This window comes from Chelonia mydas, chromosome 5 (genome assembly GCF_015237465.2).
Source record: "Chelonia mydas isolate rCheMyd1 chromosome 5, rCheMyd1.pri.v2, whole genome shotgun sequence".
Lineage (NCBI taxonomy): Eukaryota > Metazoa > Chordata > Testudines > Cheloniidae > Chelonia > Chelonia mydas.
Window position 1 is genome coordinate 107,613,573 of NC_051245.2, and position 15,793 is coordinate 107,629,365.

Consider the following 15,793-nt stretch of genomic DNA (forward strand, 5'->3'; position numbering starts at 1 on the left):
CCCCCCCCGCCCCCAGCTGTTTGTTGGAACACGCTCCCAAGCCGGGCTGTTTTGGTTACTGCACAATGTATTAACAACAAAATAAAAAGTAAAGGCTAGAATGAAGCCGAAAAGCTGTTGGAAACTTCTTACCATCTCTGCATGCTGGTTGTCAAGTGCACCCCCTGTCTTTTGATCTCCTCTCAGCAGCCGTGCCTGCACCAGCCCCTTCCTTCTGCCTCTGGGCTCTCTCTGCTCGTCTCGGTTTTCCTCTTTCTCTGCCCCCCTCCACCCCCACCCCCGCTCACTCTCAAGCCTTCAGGTGATTTGAACTAAAAACAAAAAAACAACAAAAAACGGGGGGGGGGGGAGTCTCTCGAGCTCCTCAAACCTTCAGCCCCCAAAACTTCAGCAGCAGCGAGACAGACCTTTCAACAGCGAGCTGCCGTGGGGGCGAGAGGGACCCAGGTTTGGGTCTGAAGCCTCCACAGGTTGGTTTGTTGTTGTTGTTGGGCTGGAAGGGCGGGGGGGAGGATTTGCCAGGGGATCGGAAAGGACAATGTTGCTTCCTTGCTCCCCTTTAACCCTCAGCCGCTTTGCATGGCTCTTGGGGCAGGGAGGGGAGGGGGGGCAAGTGCAAACCCGGGCGGGGGTGGGGGGGGGGAAAAAGAGATGTCCCACCGAGGCCGCTCGAGCCCAGCTGTCAAAAAAGCCGAGCAGCCCCAGCGAGCTTTATTGCGAGCCGACCTCGCCGCGCGTGTGCTCGGGCTCGGGCTCTCTTCCCCCTCTGGCCGGTTCCCCCTCGCCGCGGCGGCGAGCTCTCCTGCGGCTGCTTCTCCTCTTCCTTATCAGCTCCAGGCGTCCAGCCGCCGCTGGAGAGCGAGAGGGAAGGGAAAGGGGTGGAGGGGGGGAAAGAAAAAAAAAAAAAAAAAAAAGCAGACGCAACCCGAAGGAAATGGGAGAAAGTCCCCGGGAAGCGCGTTAAAAGGGAAGAGAAAAGTTAGGCAGCGCTGAAGTTTTTGCTCGTGGTCCCGATTTCCTCCCCCCCAGTTCCATCAGCTCCCGGGGCTCTGCCGCTGCTGGGTGTGGGAGCTGGAGACTTTTTTTTTTTTTTTTTTTAAGGCTTTTTGGGGGGGGAGGGGGGGCGGGAGCCGTCCCGGTTGTACGTTTGCCGGGGGAAGACAAGAGTCACATCTGTGTGTGACACGGAGCCAGCCGAGCTAAACCCTGCCCTGGAGACACAGAAAAAACACGAGCTTCAGCGCCCCGGCGCACAACTGCAGCTGGGAGCATACATTTTTAAGGCACATGCAACAACATCCACACCCTTTCCAAGCCACACACACTCATCATCGCCATCAGCCAGGACATAATTTAACATGTGGGAACAACACAGCCAGTTGCACTGATTTATCACGGTTGAGCAAACTTTCAGCTCCTCCAACCCAGGAGACGAAATGGCACCAATTTTATGCCTGTTCCTATACGCTGAATGTCCCCTTTTCCTCCGAAGTCTTCTATTAGCCCAGTGTGCATCAAAGGATTTAAAACTTTTCCCTCTAGTGGCCTTATTTATGGATCTGAAATGTTGGCAGATATGTAAATCCACATGAGTAATTGGAAAAGGGAGAGGATGACTAAAGTCTAAAAAGTTCATTTGTCTATCCAGTGGTAGTAGTAACCACATCTGTTGTCTACTTAAATATCTACCCTTCCCCTCCCAAATAGTCCGGATAACAAAATGAAGGCTCCTTACTTCTCTTTAAAAAATAATATTTTGTTTCTTTCAAATACAGTAAAAGCATCACCGTTCTTTCTTTCCCCTCCCCCCCCACTTTCTGTGCCCATCTCCAGTGTGGGAAGAGTAATCAGATCTATGCATGCTACTATCAAACAGCTATTCATTGCAGACAAGGGCCTATACATGCCCCAAGTTACCCACTCCTCCATGGAATGGTTCATTTTGGATAGTATACAGAATCCCTTCACTGGGCATAACAGACAAGCGTATGAACTGAGATTTATATTACCCCCACTTCACCCAGATTAGTTTGGATCCTCATTACTTTGGGAGTACACTTTAGGATTGGTTATGGTGCAAGGCAGGTTTGCATTCGCTGCACAATGGTACCGCCTTTATATAGCTTACATTAGAAGGTGCTGACTACCAAACTGGGGTTTTGAAGAATTTAGGAAAGAGAAGTAAGCCACAATCGGATGGGTTTTCTAGCAACAGAGCAGAGACGTAAGAAAAGTTGGTTACTCATTTCAGAGTCAAATCTCTTTACGCACACAGACCCATTCACCCACTTGAATCAAGTGACTGGATCATTTGAACCAATAAAGGGCCAAGAACCTGCCAAAAAATTGTGGCCACACAGCCCTCTGGTGGCTAAATACTTTCACAAGCCCACATGCATGTTTCTGCACATCAGATTGCTTCAGACTGGCCTGAATCAGAGTTAGTCATAAAATTTGGGACCTTCACCATGTCAAAGGTACAATCCCCTAGGTAATAAGGATGTGCCACACAAGAAAGCTGGTAAGAGACTAATCTTTATTTCTTGGCCTCAGTCACAGGGCATGGGTTAGGTTAACAAAAGGTTATACGTACCCCTGTAACATGGCAGTGTCACTATTACACTTACCACTAGAGCCATCCTAGTAACTTCTTCAGCAGCAAGTAAAAAGCAGACTGTCATCCTCATTGGGGCCAGCCACTTGCGTGAGAGACACTCAGACATACTAAACCAAGTAGATTACAGTTGAGGCATGGGGCACTCTGTAGGACAGTGCCACTCAAAGTGGTGGTCCGTGGACCGGTGCCAGTCCGCGAGCCATCAGCTGCCAGTCTGTGCGCACATTGGAAAAAAAATTGCCGGTCCCCCACATCAGTTAGCTTGAGAAGCACTGCTGTAGGATGCTGGACCTAAATTCTGCGGCATGGTACCAGGGTTCTGCAGCTCTGCTGCTGCTAATTGGAGGTGTGTTGTTTTTTTTTAAAAAAAATCAAACTACATTAAAAAATTACATTAAAAAAAGAACATTAAGATTTTAAAGTCAAACACTCAAAAGTTAATAAAGGTCAGATTTACACATAATTCAACCCCCTTGTTTTATGATACTGTCTTTAGTTTCATGAACACACACTACTTTTCCATAGGACCCAAGGCTTATTCAGTGAATGGGTATGTATTTGATTTTTTTTTTTTTTTATCCTTCACTTTCAATGTGTGGCCTCAGGCCTTATTTAAATACACACCATTCAAACCCTTCCTAGCCATTTCTGTGGTGCACTATAGCATTGGAGTGCTTCACAAACATTAATGAATTTATCTTCACAATATCCCAGTGAAAATAGGAGGGATTGTTGCCATTTTTACAGATGGAGAACTGAGGCACAGAGGGATTAAGACCAAAATTGTCACATGTCCACTAATTTTGGATGCCCAATTTAAGGCACTTAGAGCCTGATTTTTCAGAGTACTTGGTGTTTTTATAGCACTTTTATATGCTTAAAGCATGGCTCTGATCAACTTCAGTTAGTTACGATCACTCAGCAGTTCTGTTACTCTGGCCCAAGATGTCTCAAATTGGGCAACCAGAAACACAAGGAACACATAATCAGTGACTATGAATATTTAGTTTAAGTGATTTGCTCAGCATCGCACCAAAACTCTGTGGCAGAGGCAGGGATAGAATCCAGTCCCCCAGGATGGTATCCAACTGCCTTAACCATGAGCCAATCCTTCCTGCAGTCCCCTGACATGTTCACCATACACCTTTTGCAACAAGAAGTCTTGCAGACAGCAGTCTCATTCACTACACAACAACCCTGATTCATTCCCAGAGCACTATCCATCCATCCTGCACACCAAACAAGACAGGGATCTTGTGGAAAATAATAGTATGTTTTTGTGTAATTAAAGACTGCATATGCATTATGATACAAGGGGCCAAATTAAGGTGGCATGGGCAACCTGAATCCTGGCATTTCCTAACATCTGAGTGTTCAACTTTGTAATCTCTGTGTTCTTTTAATATAGTTTTTTTGGATGCAATTATTTATGCTGAAATATTGCATAATGTATACTTCTCAAATATTAGTTCACCCATGAGCCAGGTCAAGGTAGTAAGTGGGAACTGCAGCAACAATTAGATCTATGTTTGTATCTTGCACTTTCAAAGCTATTCTAAAAGGAGACATTAAATAGTTGCACCCACAAGGTAATGCTTCTGAGCGAAGAGTAATTGATTTCCTTCCCTGTTAGACAGCGATACCTCCATTTACTCTGTACAAAACCCTCTTTCTTCCAAATCACATTTGGGACATTGGAAAAAGTGAAATATTTCATTCTTAATATCAGTGACATGGATTGTGGGGCATATATTGGTGCACAGAACCTTAAAAACACAAAGCAATTAAATTCCAGTTTAAGGAAGTATGCAGACAAGTTCTAGCAATGGGTGTTCATATGTGTGGTATATGATGTAGGCATTTATTCTAACTAATACAAGGCAAGTTGCATTCATAGCATAACATGAATTGTGTGGTATCCTACATCACCAGCAGGGAAAATGCAAAGTTTAAGGGTTTTCTTGCAGAAAACACTGTTGGGCTCTTCACTGGATCAGTTTCCACTCATACAGTTGCTTAAAACTGGAAGGTGAACTGACATGGTTCTGTGAGGCAAACATGTAATTGTTACTGTAGCTAATGTCTGCCTTGATCATTCAGTATGATGTGTACCAATAATGAGGAAAACATGATGGAAGAATATGTTTTGCATGCAACAGCAAGATAATATTTTGTATACAGCAGCAAGATACAACCCAGGATTCAGATATTTATAGTATTCTTGAAACTGTCATTCTGGTATTACACTATTACTGCTTGGAATCACAGAGACAGACTCACAAATCTTATTGTAAAGATTATAAAGGGTATGTCAGACGTTACAGCATATATTCGTGGATGCAGTCTTAGTCAAAAACATTTTCATAATTTAGGAAACTCATGTAAAGGCAGGTCATTTAATTACTTTTGCCTTTTCCACCAAAATACTTGCACAGAAAGTGATCCCAAATCTTGCTCTTGTTGGGATCCAGAAGAGCGGTTAGCAGGAATTCCATTCCCTTGTGTAGCATATATAACATCTGTCCAGCCTTCTCATCTCCTTAAATTCTTTCTTAGGAATCATCATCATCATCGTTTGATTTACACCAATCTTCCCCAAATGCTTTGGCAGATTTTTTCAAAGACAAGCATGCTTTCCAGTCCTCTTATTAACTCAATCATAGCAGCATATGCTATGCTTTTGCTATAGGTATTATTCGGTAGTTCTAGAACAGCTTTTGTCAAAGTATCTCAAATCAACTTTCAAACATTAAAATGTATTAAGCCTCACAACTACTTCCCCCTCTCCCGTTCTCCTTCCCTCTGAGAGACAAGGCAGCATTTTGTAGGGGAAAATGAGATAAGAAATGTTTAAGTGACTTGCCCAAGATCAGAACACATATCCCAGACCTAATTTTCAGTCCCATGGTCATCCTTCCTCCAGTAAGATCATTACCCCTTTGAAATCATGGACCTTTCTAGGTTGAACTTTTATTCCTCCTTATATGTTACTTTCAGTCTCTGTCCACAAGAATTTCTTTATGGCTGTGTAATCAGTACTTGCAGACAGCCTTAATATTCTAGGTGCATTCTGGAACACACCTTAGATTATCTCGTATAACTCCTTACAATATTCTTCCCCAGTGATCCTTGATGCTTTTCATTTCTCTTCACACTTTGCCATTCGTTTTTTTGATAGTACTATGATCAAGAGTGAGTGCCTTGGTGAGATGTTTGTAAGCATGATTGAAAAGTCTCTTTGGGGTTGTTTTTTTTATCCAACTTAACTGCTCCAGTCCTGAACATTAACTGTTGATGGGATCTCACTTCTCTCATCATAGTAGCTTACAGTAAACATTTTTGCACTGAGCTTGCTTTTATAAACGAGCTGAAACCAAAATACTCTTTTAGTCTCAGTCATATCAAATATTGATGTGTGGCTCCATATCCTAAGAGCAACAAAGTTCCTTGAATGGAGCAGTGCAAGTCACGAAAATCTGCCAGATTTCCAGGCTTGAAAGGTTACTACTGAGGGTTTCATAGTCTCACTGAGACAGGTCTTGTAATATTATATGCCCTGAGCAAAGGGAAATCTGAAATGGATGTAGCAGGGCAAAATGAACCTGCTACTATACATTAAAATTAGGTTTTAAAAACCTTGCATCATGAGTCATGGCCCATTTAAGTATTAACTTCTGGTCATTCAGCCTCCTAACATGAAATTACCACTGGATCAAAATGCCAGGGGGAAAAAAGTGACTGAATATCCCAAAAATGGTATTGAAAAATATTCTTATTTCCCCGAGTTTGTTTGAATTACTATGAAAACAAGTTCAATGTTTCATAACAACTAAGAGACTACACTTTTCTATACCTAGGTACATTCCCCCTTGTTTTAGGGTTATCTAATGATGGTCCTCTACATATACACTCTGGGGCTGAGTTTTGGGTCTTGTTAACTTGCTCCCTGGGCTGGTTGCTTACAACAAATCTCTCTGGCCACAGATGGGCTGTAATGGGCCCAATCCAGTCCACAGCTGGAAGGCTGGTGATTGCATCATAAATTGTTGAGTATGACAGGGTTACATTGGGAGAAATGCCACTAGACTACAATTAAGGTAAACAAGCCACAGTAGGGGCTTGTTAAGGGAGGAAACAGCAGATGGCAAGTGGTGGCTTAACCCCTAAATTATTATGAAAAACTTGCTCTTATTCCTCAGCCAGTCCTAGCAAGGCCAAGCTACTTTAACCACAAATTCCTAGCCCAACCACAATGCTGTGAGCCTCAAACCCAAAAGAAGCCTGACCTGCTCGACTGTTGGACTTCTCAGGGGCTCTTCCTTGCCTTCAGTGCAACTACTCTCAGAGGAGTATCCTCCAATGCTTTCTTCTTCCACAGATTCCATTCTGGGGCATTTGAAGTGTCAGGCATGAAGAGCACTGCAAATACCAAGTTCTGAGAAGAAGAGGGAATGCAGTTATTGAATTGCAAGTGCTGTGTATACAACCTACTTTTCTTATTGCAGTTATGTTCATTAATAATGTCATTGCAGTTCCACAGGTGAATCTTCAGATCTAGATAAACAGCATTTTGAATCGTCAATGCTAAAAGGTAATGACTCAACTGGGACTCCGAATCTCCCCTCCCCTTCTTATCTGCCCAACTTTTTCAGAGAAGTTTCAGTCCAGATCCAAACTCCATGGCTTGGGCCAATCTCCTAGGTTTGGACTATTTTTCTTTTAAAATAAAAAAACCGAAATCCATATTGACTCCATTTCACCCCAAGATGAAAAGGAGAAACACCAGTGGTTGGCGAGAGGATTCATTTAAAACTCTTAAAATTCAGAAGAAGAAAAAATTAGAGTCAGTTTGAAATTCAAATTTGAGGATCTCTCAGCATTCTTAGCTCAGCTAGTTTGCATCAATTATGTAGGGCATGAGACTCTTTCATTATATATGAACACAAGGCTAGGAAATGTGACTTTCTACTAGGGAAGTTCTTTTACCAATATGGGTAACTAAAGAGACTTTTCCATACCCCACACTACCCTTTCTCATTGTTTAACATACACTGTGTAAACGAACAATCATATGTCGAAATGTGATGTTCAGTATCAGCCAGGTTTCATGTTCACTGAAACTTTCAAGGAAAAAATTTATTTTCAGTCATGCTTTTGTAATTCTAGGGTAAGACCATTGGACTTACTCTGGATTTATACCAATATAACTGAGCAGGGATATAGCCTAAAGTAACTGAAATGGATGCCAAGAAGTACAGGGACCCCTAATTTATGAACAGTTATTTTTTCACTCTGTATATTTCTTCTCCATGGCAAAAAAACAATCCAGACACAGCCCCCAAAGATTACTAAAATATATCGGGAATGCATCCGATGAAGTGAGCTGTAGCTCACGAAAGCTTATGCTCAAATAAATTTGTTAGCCTCTCAGGTGCCACAAGTCCTCCTTTTCTTTTTACACAAGAATCAGTAATTTAAAAAGAAAATCCATGGTATCAAATAAATACCTTGAAATAACTGATGTTAAAACTAGAGATAGGGTGTTTTAGTCTACCAGGTCGATCTCAACAGTGCTGACTAGGACATTATGAACTTAATGGTCTGAATTGCGAATAAATCTCTTTTTACTGAAGTTATACGGGTCCCATTTTCAAAGGGGCCTCAACCTGCTTTCCATTTCTATACACACCTCTTTGTTCACCCAAACAACTTGAGTATGCAGGTGTGAGGGGGTGCCATTCCCCTCCTCTCTACTTATGCGACCATTGAGGATACATTGGCCTTTCAGTTTGCCAACCTATGCTGACTCCTCTTTAACCCCTGCTGTTATTGTAAGCTAGGGGTCTGTTACAAGGGACTTAGTAAGTTCGGTCCATTCCCTCACTTTGTGGAGTAGAAGGAAAGCAAACCACTTAGCTGTTCCCAGGTATCTGACCCCACTCCTGGTGCACTTGTTGGGCCTGTGCCTTACGCAGCTCCTCGCCAGCTGTGTCTGAGAAGCTTCCCATCAGGGTGATCCCCAGCCTCTCTGGCTGCCACTCTCTTCTGACCAAGCTGCGGCCTTTCATCCCAGCTGTTGCTAGTCAGATCAGATAGCCACAGATGGGGAGGAAGTTACCCTGTCTATTAAAGCCATTGCCACCCTCATCACTCCATGATTTGTGTACTATCACTTTTACACCCAAATAGTAGATGTACAAGCAAAACCCATGTGTGTTCAATTGGCACATGCAATAGAAAAAAAAAAAAGCCAGCAACAGTCTGAGTGAATTGAAAAATTGCCCTTATGAGTCAGACACTATAGTTTACAGTGCAGTAGCACTTAGAGGTTCAAAGACCACATTTCTGTATAAACATGTAACGAAGAGACAGTCCCTGCTCTAAGGAGCAGCTTCTTTTAAGCCTGACCTGCCGCACAAGTATTGGAGGAACCTTTTACCATGGATCGCTGGTAAAGCACTAAGTCTCTTTAGCTTGCAATATGATTGCCAACCAATTGGATTGCAGTGCACCGGTTGGTAGCAGGGGAAAGGGATTACAACTAAAGAGATAAGGCAATCATTAGAACCAAACCAAACCCCAAAAGCATGCACTTGGAATCTCCATATTTTTTCAGTTCAATATCCTGACGGTTAAATGGGTTAGTCGCACTTAAAAGTCTTAGCATCCGTTATAACCGAGTGGCCACGGAGTTAGCTGAATCTTCAGCTACCTAGCAGCTACACTTAGGGTGACCAGACAGCAAGTGTGAAAAATCAGGACAGGAGGTGGGGGTAATTAGGCGCCAATATAAGACAAAGCCCCAAATATCAGGACTGTCCCTATAAAATTGGGAAATCTGGTCACCCTAGCTACATTTCTGTCTGTTTTTGTTTGGTTGGTTTTTGTTGGTGTGGGGAAAGCACTAATCCAGGCTTTATTGTCAGTGCCTCCAACAACATTCTTGGTATTTCCTACTTAATTCTTTATTTAATAATAAAGAATAGGTTGGGGTTATTTGTGGTTGGTGGGGAGAGGGGAGGGGGGGCAGGAGGGGATGTTTTTGTTTTTTTGTAATGGCAGAAATATAGTCCACGTCACATTTTTGCAAGGAAGTCGGATAGTTATTGCCTGCATTCTCCAACAACTTCTGTCACATTTCTCTCTAAGACAAAAAGTATAATTACTGTACTTTTCCATATCATATTCTCTGGAGCTTTTTAGACTGTATTCAACTTTATTCTTATTTACAGAAGAAAATATACACTTTCTCAGTGTTCCGTAAGAGAAGCTATCAAGTTTAATTCTAATCATCGATGAAAAATTGCAGCTCAGATCAATCCCACGTATAAAAGGATGGATGATCTTCAATTAGAGTACTATATTTATGTAAAGGAAGCACAGACATCTGGTCCTGCATGTATAGTTTCATGAGGCATTTGTTCAGGAAATCTGTTATAAAAGCATATCAATGGATGCAGTTTTCCAGACTTCAGAGGAAAATGCTGTTCAACTGGAGAAAAACTGGCTAAGCGTACTTCACTACTACTGTAACACGGGGGCATCGAACCATGTACTACAGACCCGATCTAGCTCTCAGAATACTTCATGCTGGCCTAGCCATATCCAGAGAAGTTTGTCATATTCAGCCTCAGAAGCATCACATAATCTTGCTATTAATGTAGGGCTGGCTGACTAGCTACCACACTTAATCAGTGGTACCGGAAGAAGCTTCTTCTTGTCGTTGTAAAGCAGAAGTGAGTCAGAAGCACTGCTTACTTGAAAACCAGTGTGTTGTAGGAAGAGGAGGGGGAAACTGCAGAATCATCACTGCCTGGGATGAGTGCCAGCTAGCTCAAATGAAATGAGGTATTTACACCTAGATACTATAGTGATTGGTGACCAGGATAGATGGAATCATGATCTAACATGTCCAAATCGCACACCATTTTCTCCCAGCAGTTCTTGAGGCTTCCTTGGTGAAGATTTATATTTTGGGAAACCATGAGGATTCTTTCCAGTTGATTGTAGATTTTTTTATTTTGGCGGGCAGGGAGGGTAAGGGACGCATTTTACACTGTTTTAAGTCTCTTTGTTACAGTGCTACTAGTAACCTTTCTTATCAAACAAAACGGCAATCTGTCTCGGAAAGCAAGGAAGAATCTCTTTTGTTCACAAGTGCAGTGACAGGTGGAGCCAAATGGAAGTTTCTTTCTGGGGGAAAGGTAGAGGGGGTGGAACATATACACACTATCCTTATAGGAATGTTTCCATTTTTAAGAGTTGTTCCCTCATCTGGAGATGTGGCTATTGAGAGAGGATTCCCTGTCTTTGCAGAGTTTCACTTTTACAGGGCCCTAGGCACATCGTAACATGGCCTGTTACATCTCTCAAACCTGGTACCATAGCTCTTCCCCCACCTGGGAATGACTGGGGAGGTAGGAGCAGCTTAATAGCGTCCCTTTCTATCACCTAGGAGCAGTGCGAGTGGCAACAAAAGGACCCCTCAATATTTGGGCTATGACTGCTGGGACACTGACTTGGGGATGTGTGGAGGGGCTGAGCCTATTGCATTCTCCTTCTGCCACACATAGAGTCATGAGAGATGCAATGGTGTTGTTGTGGTCCCACAGAGCAGTGGGATTTGGAATTAACAACTCCTCAAGGTGGATGGGGCAGGTCACACCTCAGAGTTACTTTCAGCCTCTCTGCACCAGTCACATCTACACAAGCCAGGGAGCTGGGCAGACCAGCCGGGATATGGACCAACCACTTTTTGGCCAGGCCAAACCTAAGTGGTGCTGGAATCCCACAAGCCAGGTCACAATGCCACTCACTCAGATTTGTAGGTCATGGGGATAGGGAGTGAGGCCGCTGGGGCAGGGCATGTGAGAGGGGAGAGGATGGTCAGGGGGCAGTGTGGGGGCGGGTCCCCTCTTTAAATGGTGCTCCACAGCTCCTGCACATGAGGGCTAGAAACTCCCCCCACCCATACTTTCTGCTCCCAAAATCTTAGAGTCTGATGTAATCACATGACTCTAGGAGCCAGAGCCCCCAGGCACCTATAGAGCCTCTATACCTTAATCTGACCCTGTATATTTGATAGTGGTACAGCTCCTAAAAGCAGTTCTTCAATTACACACAATTTTAACTAGAAATGCTACAAGAATCCTCTCTGAAGGGAGTCTTCCATTGAAGTCGGAGCATATTCCTGTATTGATCTCCTAATTTACATATTGCCATACCTCCCCTAAGGCCCCACATTATAACTTTCTCGTCTATCTTAGTTATGACCAAGAATGCTCCTAAATCAGCCTAAAGATAGCATGCAGTCGAGTGGTCAGAGCAAGAGACAGTCAAGACTGGTGTTCTGTTCTGAACTTTTCCCCATGCTGTGTAACCTTGAGAAAATAACTCCAGTCAGAGAATGATGCGATCTAATTTTTCAGAGGGTGCTGAGCACCTGCAGCTCTAGTTGGCTTCACTGGGAGCTGAAAATGCTCAATACCCCTGAAAAAAGTGAAATTAGGTGCCCAAGATTAGACTCCACAATTTGAAAATATTGGGTCTATCTGCATTTAGATATTATCCCTCTCTGTAAAAATAGGGATAGCAACATTTTGGTACCTCAATATTGTCTTTCCTCTTTGAGATCCTCAGATGAAAGGTACTATACAAGCATTGCTATAATCCCGTCTAATAAGCCAAAGCTAGGAATCAAACCAGTCTTTTGCACAGTATTACAGAGCACTAACCACAATAAGGCTATTCAGGTGACCCAGAACTAACCTGTGATACTTAAGTCACTTCTAGCCTGGGGATTTCTTAAAGCACTGTATTTTCAGAAAGCAATAACATTTGGATTGGGGGCAGAATGGTTGTTTTGTCTTTTTGTAAATCTTTTCAGATGCTGGTTGTGATTACAATTTGAAATGGTAGCTCTCCCTAGTGAAATAGTCACTAAATCACAGCCAAACTTTAGTGCTCACTAGAACTGCTCCCAAGACTGCCCATTGCAATGGGTGTTAAAGTATTTGTTTACAAAGAATGTATTTACAGGAAGAACAAAGAGGGGTTGTCACCAAAGTCAAATGATAGCAGTACACCCCTTTCATCTATCCATCATCGGTAAATTTATAAGGCTCAGACCAGGATATTTAACAACACTTGCTGTAATCACAGATGCCACATCCTGTTTGATGACTACTACTGTCTGCGTGGGACAAAAAATGTCTCTCTTACTTTTTTTCAAAAGTACCATAAGAAAAATATAACCAATTCTTAACTGTAAACGGGGGGACAGAGAGGGTTTGAGCATTAGCCTGCTAAACCCAGGGTTGTGAGTTCAATCCTTGAGGGGCTATTTCGGGATTTGGGGATTGGTCCTGCTTTGAGCAGCGGGTTGGACTAGATGACCTCCTGAGGTCCCTTCCGACCCTGATATTCTGTGAAACTTTCATGCTGTGTAGACAACTAGAAAATGCCCCCACAAAAAAGATAGCCACCATGGAAAGTTTGGATTTGTAAATTAAACTCAATAGGTAGTAAGAGAGTATTATTTCATCACAGCGCTATGCTTTAATACAGAGCTCCTTTAGAGAATGGGTATTTTGATACTTTTTTCCCCTCAGTAATTTGTGTTGATGTTCACGTGCTTTGTGAACTTCCCCAAATCATTTTGCATTACAATCAGCCCCACTGGCAGAAAGGTTTCCAGGCTGAGAAGCAGGAAGGAAAATAGTTTATGATTAAAGAGACATACAACTGCTATTATTGAAACTAGATGGTTTACTTTGGACACCCTGTACAACGACTTTTTTGGGGGGGAGCAGAGGGTAAAAAGTTTGGGAGTGTGCTTGAAAAAACAGCTCCAAGGAGAGCAAAGAATGTTATTTGTTGGCTGATTCTATCTGCTGTTTAAGCAATGTATCTTAGAGATATGCACAATGAAGGTTCAAAATCTTAATTGTTGTACTTAACCGTGCATCAATTTAGGAAAAAATAGGGAGTATGTTTGCTTTTTCACTGAAATTCCTGCTCAATAAAATCTTACATTTTTAGCATAAAGGGACATCATCAGGTTGAAATCAATTTTAAAAACGGTTTAGAAGTAGTTTCAGGTCCTACACCTTCCTCTGAGCCCCCTGCATACTCTCGTGGTTTTTAAAAAACACATTTCCTTCTTCCCCCTTGTTGACACAAACAGGAGAAACAGGACTATACAGAAAGCACTGTTAAATGCACAAAGCAAACAAAATGAACAAAATATTTGCTGTCTAATCTCTTTCAACTGTAGTAATTTTAAGTGTTACTTACAACAAAGATAGAGTGAAATTTTTAAGTCCATGGTACCTTTTAATACAATAATATTTAGAGCATGTATAACATCATTCAAGTGCTTTACAAATGCCAATCAGTAATCAGCTACCTATTCTGGTGTCATGGATATTTCAATTCCCTCTGAAACCTGTCTTCTGACTCAGTTCACTGATTACCTCCACTCCCCATTCTCTATGGCCATCACCCTGCCATCCTATAGCAAGTCTATCCCACCATTCCCCAAAGTTGCTCACCTCTAATATCCTTTTCCTCTACTCCAGTTCCAGGGTAGCTCAGTTCTCTGGATAGAGTTCCATGACACAAACCTCCTCCACTGCAAATATATTCTGGCCTTTTCCAGTTCTGTCATCTGCTTCACTGTCATTGACTTTCACCTCTCTACCAACTGCAGCTCTCCTCCCTCTGTCTCCAAACAGAATGTGGCTGCCTTCTTCAAAGACTGACAAGATCAAATGTAGCCTCCCCTTTAACCCCCCACTTTTACTCTCCTCTGCTGTCACTGATACAGAGGTTCCTCACCTGCCCTCCTTTCTGTTTCTCTTCTACTTGTAAAGAAAAAAAAAAAAGACGACCTTTAGGAAAAGCCAGATCAACGAGGGGAAATATAATTATTGAAGTTATTTTTTCCTCATGCTATAATAATTCATGGACTATTGTATAGTTTTTGATTACTAAATAAGTTTGGTATCTTGCATCTTTTTCACAGCCATAATGTGGTTTTTATTGATCTCATCCTAACATGCTTTTTTAACGCATTTCACAGTGCAGCTTGCCCATTCACTTGTTTTGTTTCCATATTTGGAGAGCATTTTCAGTTGCACAGTCCACTATGGCTCTCTCAAATAGTTTTTCCAGTCCCCATACATTATTCCTCATTTTCTACTGAAGTCTCTTCTCTCCCACCCACACGAACACCTTCTTTCCAGTCTTTAAAGCTATTAAAGATCCTTTTCAAATAGTTCTCCATGTAGAAGTTTTATTTCCCATAAGATTCTAACACTTATCAAATGTGATTGAGTACAAAAAGCTCAAAAGCTACCAAAATGTTTCACCTCGGGCAAGTAGCACGTACACCATTATCGGCCGCACAGTGTGGTAGGAGAGACAACATTATGTTAATAAAATGTATACAAACGTGTTTGCTAAGAATGGTTTTGGTTTTTTGAGTGGGTGCTCTTCCTCCTTCCGTACAAGAATAACCCTAAGAATGTTCTAAGACAAATGAGCAATTGCAGGACTGTCTAATATTTGCCAATAAAAATAAAAAGGCTCCTTATCAATTATTAGATCAGCTACTATTAGGTGTTCAGTCTACTTTAGATTACTTCAAAATGTGACCAGCTGTCTATGAAAAAAAATCTATGCTTTTACGGTGGGGAAATGAGAGTTTTGTAATGAACCTACTGAATTGGTACAGGATCTTCTTCCTCCCTTTGAGAAAGTGATTGGGCTCTATATCATCTTGCAAGGGCAGCAACTAGCTAACAGAGGGCACCATCTGACCAAGAAGAAGAAAATTATGTCCTGGAGACATAACAGGTTGGGCTCAGGGAGAGAAGTGGCTTGTGAGTGTAGCAGCTGACAGTAGAGGGAAGGCAAGTTAGGAGGACCTGAGGGACACAGACAGACACCAGCAGAGTTGGGGCCAGTTGAAACAGCTCCTATAGGGCTGAGGGAAATAGGCCAACCTTGAACAGCACTAAGAAAGGGAAAGCAGCCAAACAGGAAGACAGCCATGCGGTGAAGCTGAGAGAGAGATGCAGACTCCAAGAAGTGGGTTCTGTGACCAGCAAAGCTAGTGCTGGGGAGAAGAACAGTGGACTGAGGACCTAGACCATCCGCAGATATAAAGAACTA

The 15,793-nt window shown here is 42.4% G+C and overlaps 1 protein-coding gene across 5 annotated transcripts in view; it reads right to left on the bottom strand.

The window, feature by feature from the left end:
- Positions 1 to 15,793, bottom strand: part of BNC2 (basonuclin 2) — a 429,551-nt gene that overhangs the window by 398,949 nt on the left and 14,809 nt on the right. For 3 of the 5 annotated variants that reach the window (XM_043547733.1, XM_043547732.1, XM_043547735.1), the window contains exon 2: positions 6,904 to 7,052. In XM_043547733.1, coding sequence (XP_043403668.1) covers positions 6,904 to 7,002 — 99 coding nt within the window. In that variant the 5' untranslated portion in view covers positions 7,003 to 7,052. Of the gene's footprint in view, positions 1 to 132; positions 276 to 6,903; positions 7,053 to 15,793 lie in introns of those variants that run through there. The other 2 variants (XM_043547734.1, XM_037902021.2) reach the window with 2 other exon arrangements.